General features: G+C 33.8%; 1 protein-coding gene across 4 annotated transcripts; it reads left to right on the forward strand.

Moving 5' to 3' along the window:
- On the forward strand, positions 1-27,619 carry LOC111317816 (phospholipid-transporting ATPase 3-like). Of its 4 annotated transcripts, none has more exons than XM_022920267.2 (27): positions 1-520; positions 2,387-2,452; positions 3,437-3,493; positions 4,285-4,366; positions 4,581-4,691; positions 5,395-5,472; positions 5,603-5,699; positions 17,386-17,492; positions 17,864-17,929; positions 18,248-18,369; positions 18,486-18,570; positions 18,663-18,740; positions 18,830-18,946; positions 19,044-19,193; positions 19,302-19,406; positions 21,220-21,362; positions 22,082-22,183; positions 22,266-22,329; positions 22,419-22,631; positions 24,010-24,175; positions 24,299-24,378; positions 24,489-24,728; positions 25,209-25,430; positions 25,505-25,672; positions 25,761-26,123; positions 26,209-26,315; positions 27,055-27,619. In XM_022920267.2, exons 1-27 carry the CDS (start codon positions 486-488, stop codon positions 27,359-27,361), a joined length of 3,531 nt encoding a protein of 1,176 aa, XP_022776002.2. In that variant the 5' UTR covers positions 1-485; the 3' UTR covers positions 27,362-27,619. The 4 variants fall into 4 exon arrangements, with proteins under 4 accessions (XP_022776002.2, XP_022776000.2, XP_022776003.2 ...); XM_022920265.2 differs by having other exon boundaries at positions 3-520; positions 3,432-3,493; XM_022920268.2 differs by lacking the exons at positions 1-520; positions 2,387-2,452; positions 3,437-3,493 and adding an exon at positions 13,681-13,759 and having other exon boundaries at positions 4,307-4,366.
- Positions 27,620-27,970: the final 351 nt, after the last annotated feature.

The raw sequence follows: 27,970 nt of genomic DNA on the forward strand, positions 1-27,970 counted from the left end.
ACAAACCAAAAAAAAAAAGTATAGAAAAATAAAAAAAACAAACAAACCAAAAAAAAAGTGTAGAACAAAAAATGAAAAAAAAAATACTATACTAAGAAAACACCGAAGCTCAAAGCGAAAAATAAAAGAAAATAAAGTAAATTGAATGGCAGCAGGGGTTCTCTCTGTTTCATCCTCCGTGCAAACGAGAACGAGAAGCAAACCGACATAGCAGGAGAAACAGGAATCAAAAACCGATTGGCATATTCATTTTCTTAATCTACGTTTGCCATTTTTAAAAATTTTCTTTATACTTTTTGTTTGATCGGGGCAGGAAAAAAAAAAAGAAAAGAAAAGAAGGAAGATGAGTGGATGGGATGGCATTAGGTCATCGACGAGATCGCAACAGGGTCGTAGTCAGAACTTGAGCCATCGGGTGCCGTCTCGAACCGTCACGCTGGGTCGGGTTCAGCCCCAAGCGCCCGCTTTCCGCACCATCTTCTGCAATGACCGCGACGCCAATTATGCCCATCGGTACAAGGTATTATATTAATATATATATATTTTAATTTCTGCTCTTATTAAGATTTTCCGTGTACGTTTCTTCTTTGGCGTTTCGATTTCCTGGAGAATTCTCCAGGAAATGTAGTGAACTTGAATCTTTTTAAATGTTTACGAAACTAATGCTACCATCAAGAGGCGCATGATTTAGGTTTCTAGTTTTTTTTTTTTCCTCATGAATTTTCTTCGCTTTTGTTGGCTTTATTATCAAGAATGGCAGTTGTTGGATGGTTTAATAGCTTTATTAATTTTCTGTAAAATGTTAATTTGGCCGGACTCTAGGGGATCAGAGATGTTATTGCTTTTTATATTAGATCATAATTCTGGTGACATTTGAACCTTTTTTTGGACCAATGCTAAAGTGAATGAAATGTAAAACCTTGAGAAGAGTAATCTTAACTCATCCACGAGCGATGGTGGACTAGGAGTTAGCCCAATTATCAAGGTTGGGGACTTCGATTTCAAATAACTATTCTTAATGTCATGAGTAACAAATGTTAATAAAATATCAGTGAATGGAGTGAGATTCAGACTTTTAACTATACTGAAAGAGTTAGAGACATTACCTAAAGGATTTAATTATATCAATGTGATATTGTTGGCGTCAATTCTAAGTTACAGAGAATGTAGTGATCTTTTGGAAATTCTAACATGGTAGTAGGTATATAACATGTTCAGAAAACTTTAAACTGAAATTCTTCAATTATAGTTAAAAAGATGAAATTAAATGTCATCTTGCTTAAACTTGTCTATTTTTCGGTGATGTGTGCATGTCTCATGTGTATATGGTTGTATTGAATATTTTCTTTCAAAGCCAGAAAGGAATACTGCAATACGAAGACAATGCCTTTGCATATCTAACAAGTGGAAGTTGATGTCGAAATGTGTATTTGTTTGCTTGATGCCATAGAACTGATCTTTGTCCTTCACTTTGTGTAGGTCATTTCTTTTCCTCTTCTTGTTTTGTCTTTTTTAGATGAGTCTATGCTAGTATTCCATGAGAGAGTTTAAATACAAGTGGGTTTGGTATCATGACTATGCTTCTGAAGATTCGTATTTAAGCAATTTCTTTTGACCTTCATTTAATCATTTTCCAGTTTTCATGTATTGAAGGTTAAGTTTCTAATTGTTGTGGGAGACATTTAATTGAGTCAAAACAGTTGTACTGACCTCACCTTTGTGTCTGCAGAAGTGATTCCATTTTTTTTTTTTTTTTGGTAATGGGATAGGTTAAATTAATGGGAGGTGAAATATGTTGTAATGTTGGACTCAACTAGATAAATTCATATTTTTCATTCATTATCTCTTGTTTATGAGGGTTCATCTTTTTTATTCATTTATTATCCATAGATATTTGGCTTTCCATTTAGGACACTACCCAGAAATTGAAATTCATTTTACTGGAAGTATTAAAAAACTAGTTTCCATAGTTAATTTGATGAGTTTCCGCATATTGATATGACCATAGACTATGATCTTTTGCAACTACTCTTCTTACAAGTTTCAAGCATGTGGTGTTAGTTCTTATGCTATGCCTATATGAAGGAATCTGGCAAGTTATAAATATTTGGAAAGTTCAATTAATGATGCATGAGTAGCATGTAAAAGTTTGTTTCTATTGTTGATAACTGCATTTACATGGACATAAGTGCTTAATTCTTATTGCATATATTCATACATATGCATGTATGTATTGTATAAAGTTGGATTGTGATTTAATTTCTATTATTTATGTAAGAACGGTTTTGGTGTCCAGAAGTTTTGTTTGTCTTCATGCTTTTGTTGCTTGCATCTAATTCTGATAAGTTAAATGCAGTTCTTATTAGCTTGATATCTATTGTTCCAGGGAAATTCAATATCAACTACCAAGTACAACTTTTTCACCTTTCTACCAAAGGGGCTGTATGAACAGGTAAATTTATCGGATTTCTCCAGCAGTGACATGGGTATGGTTGTATGATATTTTAGGCATTTCTTTTGAATACTTTTTAGTTGTCTTTTGCATTGTGGCCTCTGATTTAACCTTGGAAGCATTTTGGCGCAGAAGTAAGGCTTATGCACTAATCATATAAGCATTCTACTAATGGGAGAGTGTGTAACTATATAAATAAAAGTTCCCATATAATAGCTGATGGTTTTAATTGAAGCTTAATGGTTACTGTCTTTGATTATTGGTAGAGAAATTTATTATTGATCAAGTGTGGCGATGGTTATGGTTTTAAAAATAACTATGGCCATAAGCCCATAACTGTTTACATAAATATACTCAATATGGACTTAAAGTGTAACTGTTAAATACGTATAAATGCCCTTTTTTGCAGACCTAAAATTTGTAATCATAATCAGGATAAAAACCTTAAAAAAGGATTTTATGATCTTTTTATTTGTGACTACATACAATTTAATCATTGCTGTATAGTATGTTGATATATTTTCCTCTAAGATCTAAAAAGCTTAAATTGACTCAAATTTATTTTTTAGTGCATTTTTGGTGGGCCATCTCATCTTATTGAGGAATACCAAGTGAAGTGTTATGACATTGTTTAAAAGGAAAACCATTTCCAGGTTTAATTCTAGAAAGTATTCCATATTTACCATCCCCTGTTCGGGGATAACTTTATCTGTCAATTCCTGTTGACAAACTTGGGGATATTTGAACGTGTAAAATGCAGTCATATTTTGTGTAAGAATAATGAAATAAACTTTACTATTCTGGATAATGCATTAAACTGCCATACTCCTGACCATAATTGTAATCTGATGATTTTTTCTGAGTTTGTAATATGAGTTAGAAATCTAACTTCATTAATTTTTCCGGATTTGGTTAGAATCAAGAGCTCCTTTATTTTGTCTACTTCTGATCCTGACAAAGTTCTGTTTTACTCTGACAGTTCAGGCGGGTAGCTAACTTGTACTTTCTTATGGTATCAATTCTATCAGCAACTCCATATAGGTAAGTTTTTTCTACCATATAGGTGAAACGAGTTTGTTACCTTTGGTAATTACAAAGAGCATATTTCCCCAAGTGCTGGAATTATTACTGTAATTTGTTCGACTGTCATGTTAGTGGTGTTCACTTGATGTAGGGAATTTGGGGCTTGGGTGAATTCTTTTGTAAACACGATGAAACTTATTTATTGTCTTAGATCTAACAACCTTCAGCTTTGAGTGAAATATTATTAATATTTCAGTGGTGTAATGTACTTCATTTTATTTATTTTCTAAAATAGATGTTGAAACTGCGAATGTTGTCCATGTGGAAACTGACATGACTATCAGTAGCTTTTTGGTTTTTTTTTTTAAATTTCCTTCTTGTCTCATGTTTCTGTTAAACTTTATAACCTTCCAAAGGAACTTTTGATATTGCTTACAGTGTTATTAAGTGTTATGTATGTTTCCTTATTCAGATTGCTTCTATGAAGCTTTTTTATAACACTGTATTATAATTTTTTTTTGGTTTAAAAAGAGTAATAATTACTACAAGGAGCCCAATGCAGCTGCTTTTAATACAAACTGAGAGTCCCATGTTTCAAACATTATTATGCATACCCCTTATTTGTCTTCTACCTTCTTCCATGTGCTTACTAATTGCATTTGTTTCATGTGAAACCTCTCCTTTTGCCGTCCCTTCTTCTGGTGTGATTATTTTGGTGATAATGACTTGTAAGACTGAAGAAATGTTTAAATAACTGATTTGTGCATTGGTGAGATCTGTTATGTAATAACATTTTGCCGTTGATGCAGTCCTGTGCACCCTGTGACAAATGTGGTTCCTCTGAGTCTGGTGCTTTTAGTTTCTCTTATTAAAGAGGCATTTGAGGACTGGGTGAGTACTACAGTTCATGCTTATCATATCCTACTTTTTCTTCCTTTGGCTTGGGCCCTTGTTGATTTCCTTTTCTCATCTTTATTTTTGGTTTGGGAGGTTTTGGGGCCCAGGGGTAAGGTTCTGGAAAGGTTAGCTTGAGCTTTGACTTTTATAAGTTTGGGTCTAATGCTGAACTTTTATTTCTTTTTCTTTCCCTTATTGTATACAACAGAAACGGTTTCAGAACGATATGGCAATAAATAACACTCTTGTGGATGTGTTGCAAGATCAAAGGTGGGGGTCTATTCCATGGAAAAAGTTGCAGGTTGGAGACCTTATCAGGGTGAGTTTCTAGGTGCATGTTGATATTTTTTTTTTGGGCCAGTCATGTAGTTGAGACTGAATATGGATATTGTGAAGAGTTCTACAACATTCATATCATATTGTTTACATTGCAGTGCGATGATGGTTGTCTTTGTTTGTTGTGTGACTTACCCCCTTCTTTCCCCTCCCCCTCTTTTCTGAAGATATCTAGAAAAGATTTTCAAATATATTTTGATTTTCCCTTTGTTAACATTTTGAGTTTGGATTAATATGCTTCTATCTGGCAGTTTCATGTTATGAAATTTGTGATATATCAAAAGTTACGGGGACTTATTGAGAGATGCTTTAGTATTGTTAATTTGTAGTTACATAAATTCAGGCTGATAAGCATATTATATGCATTTTCAGTTGAGGACTTTGTTACCCCCACCTTGGTTCTCACGAAGAAGTATTGTCATATTTCCGTCATGTACAGTTGTACACTTGGTCAAGGTCAACCAATGACCTGTCATCGCCTTTTACTTGTTTCTTTTTTCTAATGATTTTTCCATCCATTTGGAGATTGAAAATTACGAGATATTTGTAGCTTGTGGAAAATTTTCTTTTGTTCATATATGTTACAATATAATATTATCATGACTGAGGCTTATTTAGTTGATTTACATGAATATCACCACCTAATAAATATATGAGAATATAGTGTAATTTTTCCCTTGCTGCAGGTTAAGCAAGATGGATTTTTTCCTACAGATATGCTTTTACTTGCTAGTACAAATCCAGATGGTGTTTGCTACATTGAGGTAATTTAACTTTCTTGATTCTATTTGTTAGTTTTTTAAGTGTATTTATGAAAAGTGAGTGACCTTCTCTTGTAATGTATAGTTAGGTATTTCATTTCTAAAGTAAAATAATTTTGCCTTTTGATTGCAGACTGCAAATTTGGATGGGGAAACAAATCTGAAAATCAGAAAGGCTCTAGAACGAACTTGGGATTATGTGACTCCTGAAAGGGCCTGTGAATTCAAAGGTGAGGCCTTCTAATTATTTAAAATTTCCAATTTTGAGTGTCTGATAAACCTTAAAAAACTTAATGTTTGTTCAGAGTTTTCCTTGATTCTGTGTCTGTCAGTGTTACAGGTCTTTGATGCTATTATGCTCATTGTATTAACAGATCAACTAAAGTAATGAATAAGGTTAAAGTCATGTGATTATGAATTAATAAATCATATTATTTTTTAAGAGATGTCATTTACTTTCATTTTTTTTTTTTTTAAATGATGCTATATCTGACTAGGATAATTTCACCTATGAAGGCATAATATTGTTGACATCAGTTATTGCTCATCCTAAATTTTGTTCTTTGATCATATTTGCCACTGTCACTTTGCATCATATTTCTCACTTTAATCTTCATCTCTTCTTTATGCGTTTCTTGTTTTTACTTTGTAATTTACGCCTTTTTGATGAGAATATCAAACTAGAAGAACAAAAATAAAAATTGTAAAAGGAGAACATTCATCCACTATTCAGATTTCAGTTATTCAGCTACAGTAGGGATCTGGTGTGACATCACCAACAAATTGGAGTTTAAGTAGTGTAGGAGAACCCATTATTGGTACCTCTTGGGGTTTGTGAACAAATCTTTTGCCTTTTTTTTCCCTGCAAAAAATGAATTGAATGTAAAAAGCAAAAAATAAGAAACAAATAAAAAACAACAGGCAGGTAGCAAAATAGCATAGGTAAACCAAATAGAGCACAAAATTTTGGTACCTGTTGCTTTCATATATACCTCAATTAATCCCATTTTTGCCATTTAGTTTTAATTGCTCATTTGCTGCATTACATATATTTGTCTGCGACCTTTTCCTTTGTGTTATAGATATTCTTCTATTACTTAACCATCCTTTATTGATTGTTATCTTCTGATTCTAATTGTCATTAGCATAATTTTAATTGTTTTTACCTATGGCTTCCTTTCCAAATTCAATTCATAGTTTTCCATTTTGGATGTTTCAAAATTATGCCCTCTTTCCATTTCAAACACTTTTTGTTTCAAAATACGCACTTTTTCTCTATTACCTATTAAACTTTCATGATTTTTTTTCTTAAAAACCTTTTGGCAATAAAAGCCATTAGACAATACTATTATTGAACATTTAAAAATTCTAATATAAAAACCCCATCGTTGATGTAACATCCAATGTAATCAATGTACTTAATATTGTGGAATAATTGAAAGTATATAGAAAAACTTGTCTATCAAATTATACAAACACCTTATGTTTATATACAACTAATTAGAGGATAAACTAAGAAATTAAATCTTCCTAAAACTAATCCCTATAATTGAGGGATTATTTATCCTAATTTTCAGTCCTTAATTCTAGGGAGACAGATTACAACCAGATTAATTCTAAGTATACAGATTACAACCAGCTTAATTCTAGGTATCTTCCCACACTCTCCCTCAAGTAGGTGAATATGTGTTTTCCATTCCTAGCTTGGAAATAATTTCTTGAAATTTTGCATTGCTGAGACCTTTAGTCAACAAATCTGCAAGTTGTCCCTTGGTTGATACATACGGTGTGCAAATCAACCCACTGTTTAGTTTTTTCTTTATGAAGTGCCAGTCTACCTCAATGTGTTTTGTTATGTCATGTTGCACAAGATTGTGTGTAATACTTATTGTAGACTTGTTATCACAGTAGAGTCTCATTGGTCCATCCCACTCGATCTTCAAGTGTTATAAGATAACCTTTAACCATAGTATTTCACAAATTTCTTGAGCTATTGCTCTAAACTCTGCTTCAGCACTTGATCTTGCCACCACATTTGGTTTTTTACTTCTCCAATTCACAAGATTACCACCTAGGAAAGTGCAGTAGCCTAAGGTGGATTTTTTATCAGTTACTGAACTTGCATAATCAGTATACCTCTAGAACCAACCTCGAATTTCTTTTGAGCAAGATACCTTTCCCAGGATTGGTCTTCAAATAGTGTAGTACATGGTAGGCAGCTGATAGCTTATTTTTGCTATAATTGCAAGTGCACAGATTTATCAAGGAACAAAATGATAAGTATTCAAATATCATCTCCCATAGGATTATAGATTGTAATGTTGGGTGGATTCAAGTACCAATGGTGAAAATCTAATCTTTTATATCTAAACAAATGAATACTAGAATGTGTTACAAAACAAATTAAGAAAGCAATGTAGAATGGGTTATTGGCCTAAATCTTTACTCCACTATCACTTAGCAAGTAAAAGAGGTGGGGCTGAATATAACTAAAAGAAATAAATATTGCTTTTGAAAACAAGGAAGAATAAGTGAAGGTTGAAAGCTTGTAGAACATAAATGAAGAATGCATAAAACGAAACTTAAATGAAAAAAGTATGAAACCTAAACTTGAGTAAAAGAAAGGGCGATTACTGAAACTTGTAAAGCATAAAGAGTTGTAGCCGGAACTAATAAAAGGGAAAAGAGTTGAAAACTAGATCTTGAATAGAAAGAATACTTGTATTAAAGAAAGAATATTAAAAAACAATTGTGTTGAAGAAAAAAATTTAGAAAACAACTTTGTTATTAGCAAATTTGTCACCTAAGCCAATAACTAAAACTAAAGAAAAGACTAAGAAAAGAAAAGGGAGAAGAAAGGAGAAGAATGGGATGATGAACAAGTGAAATGGCCTTGCCTATTAATAGGCATATGTTTGGCCATAAGGGGTAAAGATTACAAGAGTTTGAGTTCTATCTAAATGCTAAAGGATGAAGTTTATCTTGATCTCCAAGGAGCTTGGACTGAACGAGAGTCCTAGTTTTTGAAGAATCTTGGCTGAATATGCTTTTATGTAGTTCATCTTGGCCGTTGATCAATCTTGAAATCCATCATGCTTCAATTTGCATCCTTGATTTGGCTAAGGTAGAATTACAAGGTAAGGGGATTGAGTTCAATACAAATTCCTTTAATTCAAATAGCAAGAGTCCTTCCTTTATCACAATTCTTCAAAAGATACACAAAAGATTCCTCTTTGAATGAAAACATCTTTGGCCGAATAGGGTAATGTACATGTAAACTTGTGCTTAAAGACTTAGGCGAATGGTTGTGGGAGATGAAGAGTCCTTGTGCTTGCAAACTCCTCCTCGACTGCAGGGATAGGAAAAATTGGTCAAAGAAGGTTCAGCTAATATCTTCCTTGCATGGCCGAAAGTCATCTTGCATGCATGGATGGCATGGGTTGCAAGATTTCATATCCCATGGCCGTAAAACCTAAAAATCATGAAAACAACATTAACAGTACCCAATTCAACCAAAATTTTAAATTTTTACACCCATTTTGATATGTAAATTTACTATAATTTTAGGTGTTATCATATAACCCCACACTTAAATCTTTACTTGTCTTCAAGCAACATTCTCAAAACAACAAAACTAAACATCATTATACATGCTTACAAAGTCAAGAATTAAATAAACTTTCATTCATGCACTATCGCATAATATAAAGTTATTCATAAATGCAGATTCGTAAGAAATTCCTTCAAAAACAAGCTTTCAATATCTTATGATCATCCACACATATAAAATTACTCCATCTTTAATTCATACATATAACTCAAGTAAAAAGAATGTGAAACATCTCATCATATTTCAACTTAAAGACAGAATAAACTTCATATGCTCACTTTCCCCTTCCTTCTCCACTAATTTTAGGCTTATATACTTGGCTCAAGATCAACAGGTTTTTAAGGCTTGTAATGTAAGGTTTAGGTCAAGGTAGGAAAAAGGAAATTTTTAGTTTCAATAACCCTTAGCTTACTTTCTTGATTTCTTGGACTCTTGATTTGACTTTGAGAACTTTTGAAACATCTTCAAGACTTTGAGGCATCACTTTATTTTAGCATTTTTTTTTCACATAGCAATTTTTGGCTTTATTAAGGCTTTGCCTTGCTTTTCTTTTCTTTTGCTTTTTTTTTTTTTTTTTTTTATTTTCAAATTCCTTGCACCTCCCTTCCTCCCAAATACATAAATCTAGCCAAAATACATGAGTAAACATAATTGGGTTAGATCATAACAAAAGAAGGAAAAATAATCAAAAGAAAAGGCTTTTGGATTATTATGTGGTTAATAAAAACAAAGAATGGGAAATAAGGCTCAAAATAAAGGGTACTAGGGATGCATCATAATGGTGGGCTTGAAAAAGGCTCAAACGGTCCAAAAAAATGCCGAGATCATCTCTTGAGTCAAATACAACCTAGTATTTTGCCTCGAAAGTTTAATAGGTGAATTCTAGAGTAATATTCATATCCTCAAACTTTCATGCAATTTAACATCTCAAAAACTTTCACAAGAATCATAGCATTTCATTGAAAGAGAATAAAATCACATGCGCAGAAATCATGTCCAAAGAAAAGCATACTTAAGAATTCCTTTTGTTGCTTCACCATACTCATAACTAACCTCATATTATTCTCAAGTCAAATTTTGAAAAATTTATGCAAAAATTAACTAAGTGAGCATAACAATGATTTTAGCATGTCAACTTGGTTTGAAAGCAAAAATGGGTCAAGAATTTTGAGAATCATTTTAAGTTCCAAAAAGCATTCTATTTTCCCCCCACACTTACTTTAAACACTCTATCAACATAAAAAAGTACAAGGGAAAAGAAATACTCCCTAAATTTACTTCAAGGCTGAATCTTCTTTTTGATCTTTATGAGGCAATATCCTTGCAGCACTTTCATTCCTCCAAAACTCAAAAAACACAAAAACAAATCAAAGCATACTTGTCCTAATAAAAGCAAAAATAAATAAAACATGAACCATTAAAGTAAAACTCAGGTTGCCTCCCAAGCAATGTTAGTTTTGGTCAAGCTTGACCATCCCTTTTTTTTTTTAAAAAAAAAGTGGTTACGTGATAACCCCACATTTTACCCCAGCATCTACCCATTTAATGATATTTCTTCTCACCACATCTTCAACATTAGGCTCTAAAGGGCAGTGCTGCTCCATTATTATGGCTAAATTTTCCATCTCTGGCAATGTCTTAATTATAATAGGACTATGGTAGGTGGGCATTGGCTTTAGTACTAGTGAGAGAGGTATAACCATGGAAACTATAGGGTTGGTTTTGAAGACTAAAGGTTCCTCCATGGCCGGTTTAATCAGAAGACTAGTGTGTTCTCATCCTTTTCCTTGGGCTTAATGGGGGGGTGTTTCTAAAAGTTCAAGCACGTTTTCAATTGAACAACCCTCAACAATAGGCTTCTCCACCTTTTTCAATTCCAAATCTTGTACTTGATCTTCATCGGGTTGGGGATTTGGTAGGGGTGGACTGTAAGTCTTAGGATTAGCTTTAATGGGCTCATACCATGCCCTTTTTGAGGTTCAGATTCCAAAATTGATTCCTTGTCCTTAAATCTACCACCATAGCAAATGTTAATCACAATAGGCTCATCATCATCTTGCTTTTCTTTAGGATCTTCCTCAATCTCTTGCTCTTCTTGTATTTCATCCTCAATAGGTTGTATAATTTCAAGCAATGCTATTCCTACTTGCATCAGCATCATGACCTCTTCAACTGAATCCTCAATGTACTTTTTAGGATCTTCTTCTTGAATATAGTCCTAATTAGGTATTTTCACAAAACTAGGTAGATTCCCCACCACAAGCTCATCAATTAGATTTTCATCATCATTAGCAACATACGCCTTTTCTCTTTCATTTGATCGTCTTTTAATATGTATTCCACTTCACGCAAAGAACTTGGATCTACATGTTTGTGAAGGCTTTTCAAATTGGAAGGCTTCTCAAATTGGCAATTTGGGTTTTGAGGAAGATGGCTTGATTTCAAATGAATTCTGTAAGAGTTTCATCAAAGGAAGGTTCTGTTTCTTAAGGAAGAGATGGTGAGTCATATGATGGAAAGTGTTGGGGTGAAGGATGATGTTGAGGAGGTGGGTCATATGGTGGAAGATAGTATTATTGAGGTGGAGGGTTCATAAAGTATGTTGGGGTATGCATGACTAAAATGATCCTCCCAATCTTGAGTGTAGATGCTTGAATAAAAGTTGGATTGGTTATCTTGACACCTATCACTATAATATTTTCCATCGTAGACATGAAAATTATCAAATGAGTTTTGGATTGAATGCATATGACTATGATTACGATTGAATTCAAGCACATCTACCTTTTCAACTAAAGAGGCCAATTGTGAAGTTATGGTTACAAGGGGGTCTTCATCACACCTTTCATTAGTGCTCCACAGTCTAGGATCAGAATACTCAAATAATGGCTCGGCATAGTCCCCAAAAGTTTTGGCCTCACTACAATGAAGATCTGATATAATAGAAAAGAAAAGGAGAACACATTAGAGCAAATAAAAATAAAAGGTGTTTAGATTACAAAAGAGTAAAGAATCCTTATTGATATTGAATCGAACACTGTTATAAATCTCAGCAACGGCATCAAAAACTTGATAGTCTATTTTCGCAATAACTGCAAGTGCACAGATCAATCAAGTAATAAAGTGATAAGTGTTCAAGTATCGTCTCCCATAGGATTATAGATTGTAATGTTGGGTGGATTCAAGTAACAATGGTGTAAACCTAATCTTTTACATCTAAACAAATGAATACTAGAATGGGTTGCAAAACCAATTAAGGAATTAATGTAGAAAGGATTACAGGCCTAGATCTTTAGTCCACCAACTATCACTTGGCAAGTAAAAGAGGTGGGGCTGAATGTAACTAAAAGAAACAAAGATTGCTTTTGAAAACAAGGAAGAATAAGTGAAGGCTGAAAGCTTGTAGAGCATAAATCAAGAATGCATAAACTGAAACTTAGATGAAAAAAGTATGATACCTAAACTTAAGTAAAAGAGGGGGTGATTGCCGAAACTTGTAAAGCATAAAAGAGTTATAGTCAAAACTAATAAAAAAGAAAAGAGTTGAAAACTAGATCTTCAATAGAAAGAATACTTGTATTAAAGAAAGAATTTTAAAAAACAATTGTATTAAAGAAAAGAATTTACAAAAATAACTTTGTTATTGGCAAATCTGTCACCTAAGCCAATAACTAAAACTAAAGAAAAGACTAAGAAAAGAAAAAGGAGAAGAGAGGAGAAGAATGGGATGAGGAACAAGTGAAATGGCCTTGCCTATTAGTAGGCATAGGTTCGGCCATAAGGGGTAAAGATTACAAGAGTTTGACTTCTATCTAAATGCTAAAGGATGAAGTTTATCTTGATTTCCAAAGAGCTTTGACTGAATGGGAGTCCTAGTTCTTGAAGAAGCTTAGCTGAATATGCTTCTATATAGTTCATCTTGCCGTTGATCAATCTTGAAATCCATCATGCTTCAATATTCATCCTTGGTTTGGCTAAGGTAGGATTACAAGATAAGGCAATTGAATTCAATCCAAATTCCTTTAATTCAAATAACGAGAGTCCTTTTATCACAATTCTTCAAAAGATACACAAAAGAGTCCTTTTTGCATGAAAACATCTTTGGCCGAATAGGGTAGTATCCATGTGAGCTTGAAATTGCTTGAAGACTTAGCCGAATGGATATGGGAGATGAGAGTCCTTGTGCTTGCAAACTCCTCCTTGGCCATATGGATAGGTGGAATTGGTCAAAGAAGGTTCGACGAAAGTCATCTTGCATGCATGGATTGCATGGTTTGCATGATTTCACATCCCATGGCTTTAAAACCTAAAAATCATGAAAATAGCATTAACAGTACCTAGTTCAACCAAAATTTTAAATTTTTGCAACCATTTTGATATGTAAATTTACTATAATTTTTGGTGCTATCAAAAGTTTCTAGGTGCACTTCTTTAGGACTATAAATAAATTGACTTATCACACATAGCATATGCTATATCAGGTCTAGTGTGTGAGAGATAAATGAGTCTTCCAACTAATTTTTGGTACATTTTTCTGTCTACGGTAGTATTTTCATTAGCTTCTCCAAGTTTTTGTTTAAGATCTATAGGGGTATTTGCAGGTTTATATGCGAGCTTCCCAGTTTCCTTCAAAAGATGCATCACGTATTTCTATTATGAGATGAAAATACCATGCCATGAGTGAGTTACTTCAATTCCTAAGTACTTCAATCTCCCTAGCTCTTTTATCTCAAATTCTCTAGTCGAACACTGTTTTAGAGATTCTCTCTCTTTTTCATCATCTCCGATTACAATTATATCATCAACATACACTAACAGAATTGTAACTCTCTTTGAATCCGAGTGCTTGATGAACAGTGTGTGATCCCCTTGACTCTCTTTATATCCCATTGCTAGCATCACTTTGGCAAATCTCCCGAACCATGCCTTAGGAGACTATTTAAGGCCATATAAAGCCTTTTTCAACTTGCATAATTTGTTTGCTTCTAGATGACCTCCAAATCCTGGTGAAACTTTCATATATATTTTTTCTTCCAAATCACCATGTAGAAAAGTATTCTTTACATCAAATTGTTGAAGCTATTAATTATAATTTGCAGCCAATGGTAACAAAATCCTAACTGTATTCATCTTAGCAACTGGAGCAAAAGTTTCCTAATAATCCACCCCATAAATTGAGTGTACCATGTCTTATTTTTCTCTAAGGCCTCCATTTCTATTTTTATGGCCTGCCTCAATTTCTCATTGGATAATGCTTTGGATAATGTAGTTGGAATAGAAATAGTGTTTAGGCTCACATTGTATTCATATTGGCAATTGGAGCAAGAGTTTTTGATAATCCACTCCGTAAGTTTGAGTGTAGCCCTTAGCCACCAACTTGGCCTTATACCTTTCAACAATACCATTCACCTTGTGTTTTATAGTGAAAACCCATTTACATCCAATTGGATTTTTTCCTTTAGGCAACTATACCAATTCCCATGTCTTATTTTTCTCTAAGCCTTCATTTCTATTTTCATGGCCTGCCTTCATTTCTCACTGGATAATGCTTCAGATAATGTAGTTGTAATAGAAATAGTGTTTAGGCTCACAAGAAAATTTTTGTGGGTTGGTGAGAATTTTTCAAATGACACAAAATTAGAGATTGGGTATAATGGATGCTTAATACATTCTATGGTTCCTTTCCTAATGGCAATAGGCAAATCATAATTATTATTTTTAGTTTTAGGAGATTCATGCTCATTTTGAGAAATAGAGTCAGAGATTGTAGTTACCTCATTTCCAGAATTAGGATTAGGTTCTTGGACTTTCACCGGTTTAGGAGTTGAAACTTTCCTTCTTGAGTACCCCTATAATTCCTTCATAGAATCAAGAACAATATTGTCCTTAGTTATAGTTTCTAGGTTTGGAATGTGTTCAAACTCAAATTCAGTGTATGACTTGGGCTAAGAAGAAATAGGTTTAGACTTGGAAGAATTAGTGGTGAAAAAGTTGAGGAAATAGGTTTAGACTCAAAAGAATTGATGGGTGAAAATGTTAAGGAGAACAAGTCAAGCAAAAAGAAGTCTATCATTATCTTCCATGAATGAAGTCTCTTCCTAAAGACAAGGTTGAGTAAAAAATGGTTTACTTTCTTCAAAAGTGACATTTGCAGACAGAATTTTTTGGTAGGAGGATGATAGCAATCATTCCCTTTCTGAGGTAATGAATACAGCACAAAAATACACTTAACTACTCTTGGATCCAACTTTCCCCAATTATGACTACGAACATGAACAAATGATGTACAACCAAATATCCCAGGTGTGAGGTTGTTTGTGGTATTGAAATTGGGATAGAATTGTGACAGTAGTTCCATAGGAGTTTTAAATTCCAAAACCCTTAAAGGTAACCTATTTATAATGTATGTGGCAATGAGAACAGATTTTCCCTAGTAGGATTAGGGTACATTTGTTTGAAAAAATAAGGCTTGGGTTGTGGCTAGTAAATAGCTATTTTTCTTTTTTGCCACTTCATTCTACTACAGAGTATTAACCCAAGATGACTCATGAATAATCCTGTCTTTTTAGAAATAGGTAGAAAGACTTTGGTTGAAAAAATCTTTTGCATTATCAGACCTAAATCTTTTGATTTTCACTCCAAATTGTTTTTGGATCATGTTTTGAAAGCTTAAAAACACTCTATTCACATCTGATTTGGATTTAATTAAAAGAATCCAAGAAACCCTAGTACAATCACCTATGAATTAAACAAACCACCTTGCACTAGAAATATTAGGAATAGTAGAGGGACCCCATATGTCACTATGAATCAAGTAAAAAGGAGCAGAACTTCTTTTGTTGCTAACTGGAAAAGACACCTCTATGTTTTGCAAGTTCACAAACATCACAATGAAAATTTTCAATATTTAATCTTTTGAACAAAGAAGGAAACATGTTTTTCAACGTTCCAAAAAAAGGATGTCCAATACGAAAATGATAAATTTAGATTTTGTCTTTATTGGGAGGTTTTTCAGAAAGAAATGACAAAGGTAAACTATTCTTGGTATTACTTTTTATTGTTTGATGTCTTAAGATAATATAGCCCATCTTTCTCCTTAGCAAGTCTAATCCTCTTCCCTTAACTTTGGTCTTGAAATTCACAATAGGAGAGATAAAAAGTCACTTTACAATTCATGTCTCTAGTAAGTTTTTGTATAGATATCATATTAGTAGATAATTGAGGAACATGAAGAACATTTTTAAGAACAAACAAGGGATTAATTTGAACATCTCCTAATCTTGTCACTATAGTAAGTGAACCATTTGCAACAACAATTTCTTATTACTAGGACACAAGGTATATGTACTAAACTTCTGTGAGGCATGTGTCATGTGGTCTATGATTCCTGAGTCAATGACCCAAAAACTCGTAATAGACTTAACTAAAACATTTAATCCAAGGAAACAGGAGACTTTACCTGAATTAGAGACCTTATCTAAAGAACATACCCCAATAGGCTTTTCAAAGGTTTTCAATAGGCTTCTTAGAATCTCTTCTTCGTCCAACTCAACTTGTTCTCGAGACTTTTGTAGTACTTTGGTGGTTTTACTAGTTGACACTTCCTCAAATTGTGTGGTTGCAATAGCAAATTCTGTTATTTTTTACATTGATATATATTTTTGAACTAAAACAAGTCTTAACAATTAAGATATAACCAGAAATGACTCTTAGCAATGAAGGCTAAAGAAGGAAAAAAAAAAATAAAATGGTTATGAACGCCGTAACAAGGTTTGGCAATGAAGGCCTAAAACAGAAGTTAACAATAAAGGCTAAAAATTTTACTTCCCAAGAAGAGCTTAAAGCTTTGATAACATGTGGAAAAACTGAGAATATATAGAAAAACTTGTCTATCAAATTATACAAACACCGAAAAACTAGAAAGTAACATAGGAAATTAAATCTTCCTAAAACTAATTCCTATAAATGAGCGATTGTCTATTGTAATTTTCAGTCCTTAATTCTAGGGATACAGATTACAACCAGCTTAATTCCAGGTGTTTTCCCACAAATATGAGTCCTTCGCTGCATTGCACAGTTAAGTCTCTAGGAAGGAATTAGTGTATTTTTTTTCTTTTGTTATTATAGTTAATATAGTCATCTAATACTCTGATTTGGTCATATGTGTGCTTCGATTGTTGGTGAACATGTCTTTTCATTTTAGTTTGATGGGCTTTTTTCAGAGTGATGCTTTCAAAACCTCTTTGTATCTTTTTCTTGTGTCTTCTTCTAAACTTCTCAATAGCAGCACCCTTTGTTAAATGCAGGTGAAGTGCAGTGTGAGCAACCAAACAACTCTTTGTACACTTTCACCGGAAATCTTATAATGGACAATCAAACATTGCCTCTTTCTCCAAATCAGATTTTACTGAGGGTATGTTCTGATTCTCTTCATTCCATCATCAGCTCTTTACTTAATGTCTTTGCAGCTTATGCTTTTTTTCAGAAATTATCCTTATAGCATTTAATTACAATTTGAAGTTAATATCTTCTTTTGCCCCCCTAGAATTTACCGGGAACATAATCTTCTTTCCCTATTTGGTGGTTTGTTTTTTTTGGCACTTAAATATCATCTGAACCCTATTGGCAGGAATAATATTTTATATTCTTTGTTGTGCATTGTTTCAAATATATGGGTCTCTTAATTGTCTTTGCTAATCTTTTATTAGTTAACAACATTTGTATTTTATGTTCTTTCTCTGCTGGTGGACTTATATGGCACTGTTATTGGCAATTTGATTGCAGGGTTGCAGTCTGAAAAACACCGAGTTCATAGTTGGGGCTGTTATTTTTACTGGTCATGAAACAAAGGTTTATTACAGAAGTTTTATAGTATTTCTTATATGCAGTATGTTGAGACAAATAACATACTGGAATTTTTTGTTTTATGAGAAATTTGTAATTATGAGCATTTATATGCAAAAAACCTTTCCCATTATTTTTCAAAATAATTTAAACTTTTGATACTTGTACCTGTATTATCATTTTGTAACTCAATGAGCTTAGAAGCTTTTGTGTATGTTTATCCACTCCAAAGCAGAAACAAAAGTGTGATTTTTCTTCTTTTTATCTGTTTGATCTGCTCTCTAAGTTGATATCATATTGTGGGAATTTGGGATGAGTTTGCAGGTTATGATGAATTCCATGAATGTGCCTTCAAAAAGAAGTACATTAGAGAGGAAACTTGACAAACTTATACTCACTCTCTTTGGTACTCTTTTCACTATGTGTCTGATTGGAGCGATAGGAAGGTGTGGTAAAGAGCTAGTCTGCACATCCATTACATGTTGTTAAATGTTGTGGGATTTTTTCAAATTCTTTTGTCAATATTTTTTGATAGTGATGTTCTATGCTTGAAATATTGCAGCGGTGTATTCATTGACCGAAAGTACTACTTCTTAGGTCTCGGTAAAAGTGTGGAAGATCAATTCAACCCTAACAACAGATTTCTGGTACTATATGCTTGTTGGTTCTTGGTTTATCTCTTACATACAAGCATGAGCACACAAATGAATTAACTCAATTATGTATACTGGTTTTACAGGTTGCTCTTTTGACCATGTTGACCCTACTTACTTTATACTCGACAATTATCCCTATATCTCTATATGTTTCTATTGAGGTTGGCATCTTTTTTTTTTTTTCCTTATTTATTTGATTTCTTGCTCTATCATTGCACAAAAACATACTGGTTTTCACATGCAATTTCAGATGATCAAGTTTATTCAGTCCACTCAATTTATCAACAAGGACTTAAATATGTACCATGCTGAAACCGACACCCCTGCTTTGGCTAGGACCTCTAATTTGAACGAGGAACTTGGACAGGTAAGTACATGCAATTTTGGCCAATTTGGATGAGATGCAGCCAGTTCTTATTATGTAGATTGAGCTCTAAATCATTTTGAGTTGGTGGTATGATTAGGTGGAGTACATTTTTTCTGATAAAACTGGGACTTTGACAAGAAATTTAATGGAGTTCTTCAAGTGTTCAATTGGAGGTGAAATCTATGGTACAGGTATGACTGAAATTGAGAGGGGTATTGCTGAACGAAGAGGCATAAAGGTCCAAGAGGTATTCTCTTTTTTATCTCTTTATGAAGAAATGGATATTTTACTTTTTTGAGTAAATTTGCCTATGTTGCAAGGGAATGATGTTCTGTTCTCATAACATTTTTTATAGGTGCAAGCATCAAACAATCCCATACGGGAAAAGGGTTTCAATTTTGATGATGTCAGGCTCATGCGAGGAGCTTGGAGAAATGAGCCTAATCCTGATGCTTGCAAGGTAGCTTACTGTGGCCTTTGGCAATAGAATTTAATATATAGTGGTATTTTTACATTTAATATGAAATATTTATTAGTAAAAGGCTTTTATTGCTTGCCATTCTGGGGCTTATATTGAGTGTGAATCTCTTTTTACTTAACTAAAGGGCACTATCAATAAAAGCTTATTTCCATCTCCTTATGAGAGTCGTGTTTTGAGAGGGCAAAAATAAGAATATAATTTTTGTGATTTTAAAAGGATTTTTGTGTTTGTTAGTCATGGTTGATACTTGTGGTTGTAGGACTTTTTTTACTTTTGATACTTTCATTTGGATATTTAAGGTGTTGTATCCAGTTGGATATGTTTTTGTTGTAGGCTTTTAGTGTATATGTATGTCTCTTTCACATTGCAAATGTATTTGAATTCGATTAACAATGAAGATTAGGAGATCTACTTCCATCTTTTTTTTTTTTTTTGAGAAAATTCATTTAAAAATACAAACAAATATCAAGTTTTCTATTGTAATTTCAACCCTGTCCTTGAGCTTGAGCTTAGCCTAGTAATTAGGCTTGATATTTTGTCAACTAATTGAGCTCGACCTCAATAGTTTCAGCTAGATTCGAAGTTGAGATCCATAAAAACTTAAATATACAATTTTGAGCAGGGAGCTGTGGGGATTGACAGGTTTGCAGCCAGCAGCACTATTTAGTATTTGTCAAGGGTCTTGTAATTTTGTTTACATGTGATGGTGTTATGCATTGACTTTCTCTTGCTCGGATATTGGGGATTGACTTTATTGTAAATTGTAGGTTACTGCATTAAGGCATGTATAAGCGAGCATTGTGAATGAATTGTCTATTTTTAATGCAATACCATCCTTAAAATGTGGTTAAGAGTAATGGAAGAATCATAGGATGATATTCACATATGCACCATTCTCTGGTGGAGGTTTTGGTGGCTGTAGTTGTCTCTTTGGCCCCTTCTCATTCTAGGCAGTGGTTTCTTTTAGTGGTTCCTGATGATTCTTGGTTTGTGGTGCTTGTCTGATTCTGAGTTGGGAATTCGTTAACTTGTTGTCCACGTATTGGATGACTTGGCAAATGAGTTGTTCTGTCATTAACAGATTAGCATAATTGTTGCACTTAATAATTACAAACCAATAGTTCCAAGTTCTGACATTGCAGGGTTTTAAAGTCTAAGGGAAAAGTGGATATATGCTACTTGAGTTTCTCCCTGTCTTACTTTTAGACTGTCAATTAAATGCTGAATCTCTTTGCTGATTTTTGGGAAACCCCTTTTTTTCCCACTCTTTTGTTACTTGGGCATTTCCTCCTGCTTTTCTGTGATAGTTAGCAGTTCATATGTATATATGCAGTGTTGTGGATGGATGCAGGTGCATATTCTAGTATTTATCTGATCTTATAAGCTGTTTTGAACTAAGCTAGTAACAGAATAGGCAAAATATGTACTGATAATTGAGTTAATGAGCTTAATTTGTAATAGCAGTGCTCTTTCTTTATATGATATGATCATCAAAGGGGGTGTTTGTACACAAACAGAAACCTATGGTGGGTCCATATTTAGTATAGATTTATCAGGTTTCCTTTTTCATATTCCTGCATTATTCATTTGCTAAGTGCACTTAGTTTAATTTAGAAGGAATGCAGAAAACATGATCGACATTTTAATCTTCTTGCTTTCCATTAGTTCTATCCGTTTGGATTTCAAACCTAGTTATATTTTGTTGCTGGATATGTACCTAACTGAGAATAATATGGTAGTGTAATTTATTAACTACAGCATTGTAAGGCATAGTTTTGTTTCTTTGTTGCAGGAATTTTTTAGATGTCTTGCTATATGTCACACTGTGCTTCCTGAAGGTGATGAGTCCCCTGAGAAAATCAAATATCAAGCCGCATCCCCCGATGAGGCTGCTTTGGTTTTGGCTGCAAAACATTTTGGCTTCTTCTTTTACAGGTTAGTGATGCCCTTTTGTCTCGTTTAGAAGTGGGAGGGTTTTTCCTTGTTTCTTTAAGATGGAAATTCTTAGAAATAATTTAAATTCAATTTGATTCCGAGTTGATTTTATTCCTTCAGTTTTAAACTATTTTAAATATTGGAATGCATGTTTTCCAGTTACAACTAAAATAAGTTGGATTTATCCCTGATCTTCATGTTGCTATTTGAGACAGTTTCTTGAAGTACAGAATACCTATATTGATGTCACTGTACCAAGCAAACCAAATATTTTTCAACAATCCGATAAATTTCTTTCAAGCTCCTATCAAATGGTTTAATTTTCTTCCCTAGATGGTTTTCTGTTTTTTAGAAAAGGAAAAAAAAGTTCATTAAGCAGTATAACTTAGCAATTCATTGCTATTAATTGTAACTTAGTTTCATTATTGTGGGATAGTGCTGCCCTCTGGTTACTGTTTTCTAAAGTTTGTCACATCAGTGTCCTGTATAAATAGGATGATCCCTCAAATTTGGCAAGTATTTAGGATCGACTTCTGGTTGACAGCTGATAAAGGAACTGATTACAAATTTGTGAAGTCGTACTTTTGTGGCAAATTTTGAACCAATTGCTTTTGCATTATGATTGGCTGTTTCTGTTTTTGGTGCAAGTTTGTTGAAGAGGTTATTTTTGCAGCATGGCTTTGCAGCTTGATTTGAGGCTTTTTGTTTTTTGTTTGCAGACGTACACCTACAATGATATATGTTCGTGAATCTCATGTGGAGAGGATGGGTAAAATCCAAGATGTGTCTTATGAGATTTTAAATGTTCTTGAGTTCAATAGGTTTGGATGCATCCTTCACTCCTATTTCTTCATTTATGAGTTACTTCTGATTGGCACTAATGTCTACTCATTTTTGCAATAGTACGAGGAAGCGCCAATCTGTTGTATGTCGTTATCCAGATGGCAGGCTGGTACTATACTCTAAGGTAATGAGTCTTCAGAAATTTTTAAATAGTATTACAAAAGGTTTTTCTGGCAAAAAAATAACAATGGGCCAGAACCATGCTTTTCACAGGGAGCTGATACTGTCATTTATGAGAGATTGGCGGGTGGAAGTGATGCTTTAAAGAACGTTACCAGGGAACACTTGGAACAATTTGGCTCTGCTGGATTACGCACCCTTTGCCTGGCCTATAGAGATCTAGCTCCTGACATGTATGAGAGTTGGAATGAGAAATTCATCCAAGCCAAGTCATCTCTACGAGATCGTGAAAAAAAGTTGGATGAGGTATGTTTTGTTGTGTAATTGTATGTGGTTAACATGTTTTGCTTAGAGAAACTTGATCTATTTTTTTCTTTTGTAAATGTCGATTTGTTATCTTCTCTTCAATAAAAGATGAATATTAATTCTGTTATTATTTGAATGATTTTATATTGACTTTTTTTTTTCTGAACAATACTGAAGTAATGATTTTGTTTAATGAAATTTTAGTGGTAATCCGTTGTTAATGTTATGCTTAATGCAAGGCATGTTTTGCTGTTAATGTCAACTTATCTTTTGGATGATCCACTTAATTTAAATGGGAGAGACATCTTGTGGGGGGGCCTGGTCTTGATCTTGATTGGGCTAACTAATATGGTTACACCCCTTTGTCAAGGGCCCAAGATCAAGGTGACTGACTTCTATCTTTTGGACCTTTTCAAATGAAGGTTGTGGAGGTTTGTTTGCTTCTGGTAGGAAGTTTTCTTGAGGCATAATATGACAAATGGTGCAAAGTTAGGCTGATAAGATTGCATTAAGTGAATCTTTAGGGAGCATATTTTCTTCTTTTAATGGAGAAGGAAATGATTTTTTCGAATCTTGATAGATGTTTGGTCAAGAAACTTAGATTTGTGAGATATTTTTCTGTTTTTTCTTTATATTACAATGAATAGTATAGTTCCTTCTATAAGCCATCTGGATTGGCCTGGACCCATCTCTCATTGTAATCCTGAACTGATAAAAGCAAATTAGCTGTGGTAGGCGATTATCCCTTTAGCCTCTAAGATATCCTACAAACAACAAAGCTAGGGTGATTGGGAAGGATAGAATTGGTGTCGTACAAGTATAAAAGGATTTTTGAAGTCTTTAAATTCTTTATTGTGCAAGGATAGTGCTTGTTTCCTGGGAAAGGTGTGAGTAAGCTCGTGGAGTACTTTCAAAAGTGGTTCTTAAAATGTTTTGACCAAGGGTAACCTTTAAGCCATGAATCATAATTTTATTCTTAGTTGTATTAGGCATAACTGGATTGGTGAATCACTGGATCAATATATATTGCTTGCCAGTTGATGGAGGTGAAAGATTACATTCTTTTCTTTTAATTAGAAAATTAGCTATTGACTACCTCCCCCATGTTCCCCTTACACTTTTGTTTATTTACATCCTTTTACATTGTAATCTTAAACTGGCCTTTAGTCGGAAGGCTGTTCATGTACATCCTCTACTCTGGAGTTTCTTAAATCTTAAAAAAGGCTAAAAAATTTAGACCGTATGCAGTTTACTTCCCTTTGTCTTATATGGTGAATCTTTTGAGCTTATTCATCTTTGTTATTGGAAGTTGAAAGACCTTTATTTGGATGTAATTTTGATGGTTATTATGTCATGTACATTTTTAAAACTTATGCAGGTGGCTGAACTAATAGAGAAGGATCTCATTTTAATTGGTGCAACTGCAATAGAAGACAAGCTTCAAGAAGGAGTTCCAAATTGCATTGAGACTCTTTCTAGAGCTGGAATTAAGATTTGGGTGCTAACAGGGGACAAGATGGAAACTGCAATAAATATAGCTTATGGTAAGTATTTTATGGGAGATTCTATTTTATGTTAAAGTTTCCTTGGAACCTTGTTTTCATAAATCATCATATTGTTTATGATCTCTTCATTTTTTTTTCCTTTTGTTTTTAATAATGCTTCAGCATGCAACTTACTAAACAATGAGATGAAACAATTCATTATCAGCTCCGAAACTGATGCTATTAGAGCAGTTGAAGAAAGGGTAAGCATTTAGTACGAGTCTTGTTTTTAGATGCTTTTAGTTTAGAATTTAGTATAATACAAGCTATTCAATTTATGCATGATTATTCTTTATTGAATGCCTATTATCAGGGGGACCAAGTTGAAATTGCACACTTTATCAAGGAGGAAGTTAAAAAGCAACTGAAGAAGTGCCTTGATGAGGCACAGCAATATTTTCACACAGTCTCTGGACCAAAATTAGCACTTATTATAGATGGAAAGTGTCTGATGTATGCCTTAGACCCAAGTTTACGGATAACGCTCCTTACTTTGAGCTTGAATTGCTCTTCAGTTGTTTGCTGCCGAGTCTCCCCTTTACAGAAAGCACAGGTAGGTTCCTTATGGCAACTGAACTGAAATATCATTAACTTAGCTTTCAGTAAAGTGTGTGGATAATAAGGTTTGCATACAAAATTGATGACAATGCAAATGCCCTGACATCTTTCTCAAGATATTTGGATTATCTGGAATTTTTATGGTGTATCATTTTGAGCAAAGTTTTGCAATGTTGACAGCTTTGGAGGATTGGAATCATTATGTGTATTTTTCAAAACTTTATTGGACTAAACAGTGATTGAAAAGTGGTTGGTGTACTGAGCATGGGTCATAAACCTATTTCCTCCCAGATTACTTGCAATATTTTAATGAACTTTTTTTGAGTGGTGAAGCTCATAAGTAAGAAACTATTCTCAAATTCAGTTTTTTTTTCAATGTAAAAATTTGCATTTCAAACCATTGGAAGGAGAGAGGAAGGGTGGTTAAACATTTGGAGTTTTAAAAGTAACTTCTAATTACTTTTTCCATGTGCAGGTAACGAGCTTGGTGAAGAAAGGTGCGCGTAAAATTACACTTAGTATTGGTGATGGTGCCAATGATGTTAGCATGATCCAAGCTGCTCATATTGGCGTTGGAATTAGTGGGCTTGAAGGGATGCAAGCAGTTATGGCTAGTGATTTTGCAGTTGCTCAGTTTCGCTTTCTTAATGATTTGCTCCTTGTGCATGGGCGTTGGTCTTATCTTAGATTATGCAAGGTTTGACTTTTCTCTTTCCTCCAAAGCTGTTTTAGATTTCAGGTTGGTGATATTTATGGAACCTCCTTTAACAGGTTGTGACGTATTTCTTTTACAAGAATCTTACATTTACTTTAACTCAATTTTGGTTCACCTTCAATACTGGATTTTCTGGTCAAAGATTTTATGACGACTGGTTCCAGTCGTTGTATAATGTCATATTCACTGCACTACCAGTCATTATGGTTGGGCTTTTTGACAAGGTACTCTATTCTTTCCTTTTTTTTTAAGATTGAATCTTGTTCTGCCTGTTCTATGCTTGATTTATGCAAGACCTTAATTGTTATCCAGGATGTCAGTTCTTCCCTTTCAAAGAAGTACCCTGAATTATACAAGGAGGGAACAAGAAATATGTTTTTCAAGTGGAAAGTTGTTGCAATATGGGCCTTCTTTGCCGTCTATCAATCTCTAGTCTTCTTCCACTTTGTGACTGTTTCCAGTTCTGCAAGTCAAGGTTCATCTGGTAAAATGTTTGGTCTTTGGGATGTCAGCACAATGGCCTTCACATGTGTTGTAGTAACTGTCAACTTGCGTCTGCTTATGATCTGTAATTCAATCACAAGATGGCATTACATTAGTGTTGGAGGAAGCATTCTAGCGTGGTTCTTGTTTATATTTATTTATTCTGGTATTATGACTCCACATGATCGACAGGTAAGTTATGAATCATGTTTCATTCTCTTTCTCTCTCTATTTGGATTGGAGGAATGCAACTTCTTGACTCTATTGGCTACTGCAGGAGAACATCTTCTGGGTCATATATGTCTTGATGAGTACACCCTATTTCTACATCACTCTTCTTCTTGTTCCTGTTGCTGCACTTGTGGGAGATTTCCTTTACCTAGGGTAAGAATGAGAAAATAACTGGAAGTACTAATCTGCTGTAGTCATGTATTTAATGCATGGAAAAGCTTGCTAATGCTCATTAACACTAAAAGAGCTGTTAGGTGGGCAGCTTTAGGGTGGGTAATAGATGTCCAACCATGAGATTAAGCCATGTTTCTGGTTAACTAACTCAGGTAATAGATTTTTGAAGGTTTTCCAGAACTGAGACAGTGGAGTTCTGCTTTCTTGTAAATGTTTGGTATTGGGATGGAAATGGGGAAGTTTGAAAAATTTTTTAATCTAATGGTTGAGAGCCATAACAACATGTTCTGTTTTGTAGCTCAAATATTGGATTAAAACTTTTTCTTTCCTTTACTCTCTCTTTCTTTCCTACCAAACGGATTGAAACAAGTTTCTTATGTTGAGTGCTTAAGTCTACTATCCACTTGACTATGTTGCATGTTGTTTTTTTTTCTTTCCAATTATTTATGATCTTGTCACGCTGCATCTGATAAAACACCCAAAAAAAAGGAAAAAATATATAGCATGGTTGATTTAATCAGGCCAAGGGTCACATGCAAGTACACTCCCTCAAAACACAACCTGATATTGCCATCCACTGTGTACTAATGGCATGACATTCTTTGTGTTCGTCACTTATGTTTGTTATCTTTCTTTTCTCAAGCACTATTTATTGAGAATCTTTTGAAATATTCTTTTAATTTTTTTTCTTTTTTAAAAAATTTTTCTTTGTTTCTAGTGTGCAAAGATGGTTCTTCCCCTATGATTATCAGATTGTTCAGGAAATTCACAAGGATGAAGCTGATGATAGTGGTCGTTCAGATTTATTGGAAATCGGAAATCAGCTTACACCTGACGAAGCAAGAAGCTATGCTATTTCTCAATTGCCAAGGGAAATATCGAAACACACGGGTTTTGCCTTTGACTCTCCTGGGTACGAGTCATTTTTCGCTTCACAGCTAGGTATATATGCACCACAGAAGGCATGGGATGTTGCTCGGAGAGCTAGCATGAGGTCAAAGCCGAAGACAAACAAAAAGAATTGATTCAAAGGGAAATTATTGTACAATTTTTTGTTTTTTTATTTTTCAATCCCCCCTTTTTGATAGTCTAACCTTGAGAAATCTGTAAAATTAGTCAATTTGCTGTAGTGCTTTGTTTCTTTTTTTTTTTTTAATTTTTTGTTCCATTATAAAGCATCTTTTTAGGAACCAAATCGAGTATCAGGGTTGTCATGGATGTACAGCTACAAGAATAGACTTAAATACGAATTTCATTATCCAAAATTTAAGTTGTGTAGACAACTTTTAGGATATCATATCTATGGAAACCTGAATAAATAAATGTCTCATTGGTACAATACAAGTACTTCCTCTCTGTTCTGACTTGGTAGACTTCCAGAATAAGCACGCAGACTTGGGATGCGTTTAGTACGCCAAGAAAAACTGAAATTCTACAATGGCATGTGTAGGGTCGCTCTCCTACGCAAACGAAGTCAGTAATTCTATACTCATAAATGGTTGTAAAAGATAGCAAATAATTATAAAAAATGTAAAATAAAAATTACATAATTTTCTTATCACCTAATCAAAAGGTAAGCAAAATTACAGAACATGTTATCAAAGTATTTAAGAAATTTAGTAACTGCTAAGAAT

Source organism: Durio zibethinus, chromosome 2 (assembly GCF_047325235.1).
Source record: "Durio zibethinus cultivar Kanyao isolate XHJ-2024 chromosome 2, ASM4732523v1, whole genome shotgun sequence".
Classification (NCBI taxonomy): domain Eukaryota; kingdom Viridiplantae; phylum Streptophyta; class Magnoliopsida; order Malvales; family Malvaceae; genus Durio; species Durio zibethinus.

Excerpts from the sequence above, each read along its gene's own strand:
- LOC111317816 (XM_022920265.2), top strand. The coding sequence starts at position 344 with ATGAGTGGATGGGATGGCATTAGGTCATCGACGAGATCGCAACAGGGT. Across the intron at positions 4,692-5,394 it reads AGGTTGGAGACCTTATCAGG|GTTAAGCAAGATGGATTTTT; the intron begins GTGAGTTTCTAG and ends CCCTTGCTGCAG. Across the intron at positions 5,473-5,602 it reads ATGGTGTTTGCTACATTGAG|ACTGCAAATTTGGATGGGGA; the intron begins GTAATTTAACTT and ends TTTTGATTGCAG.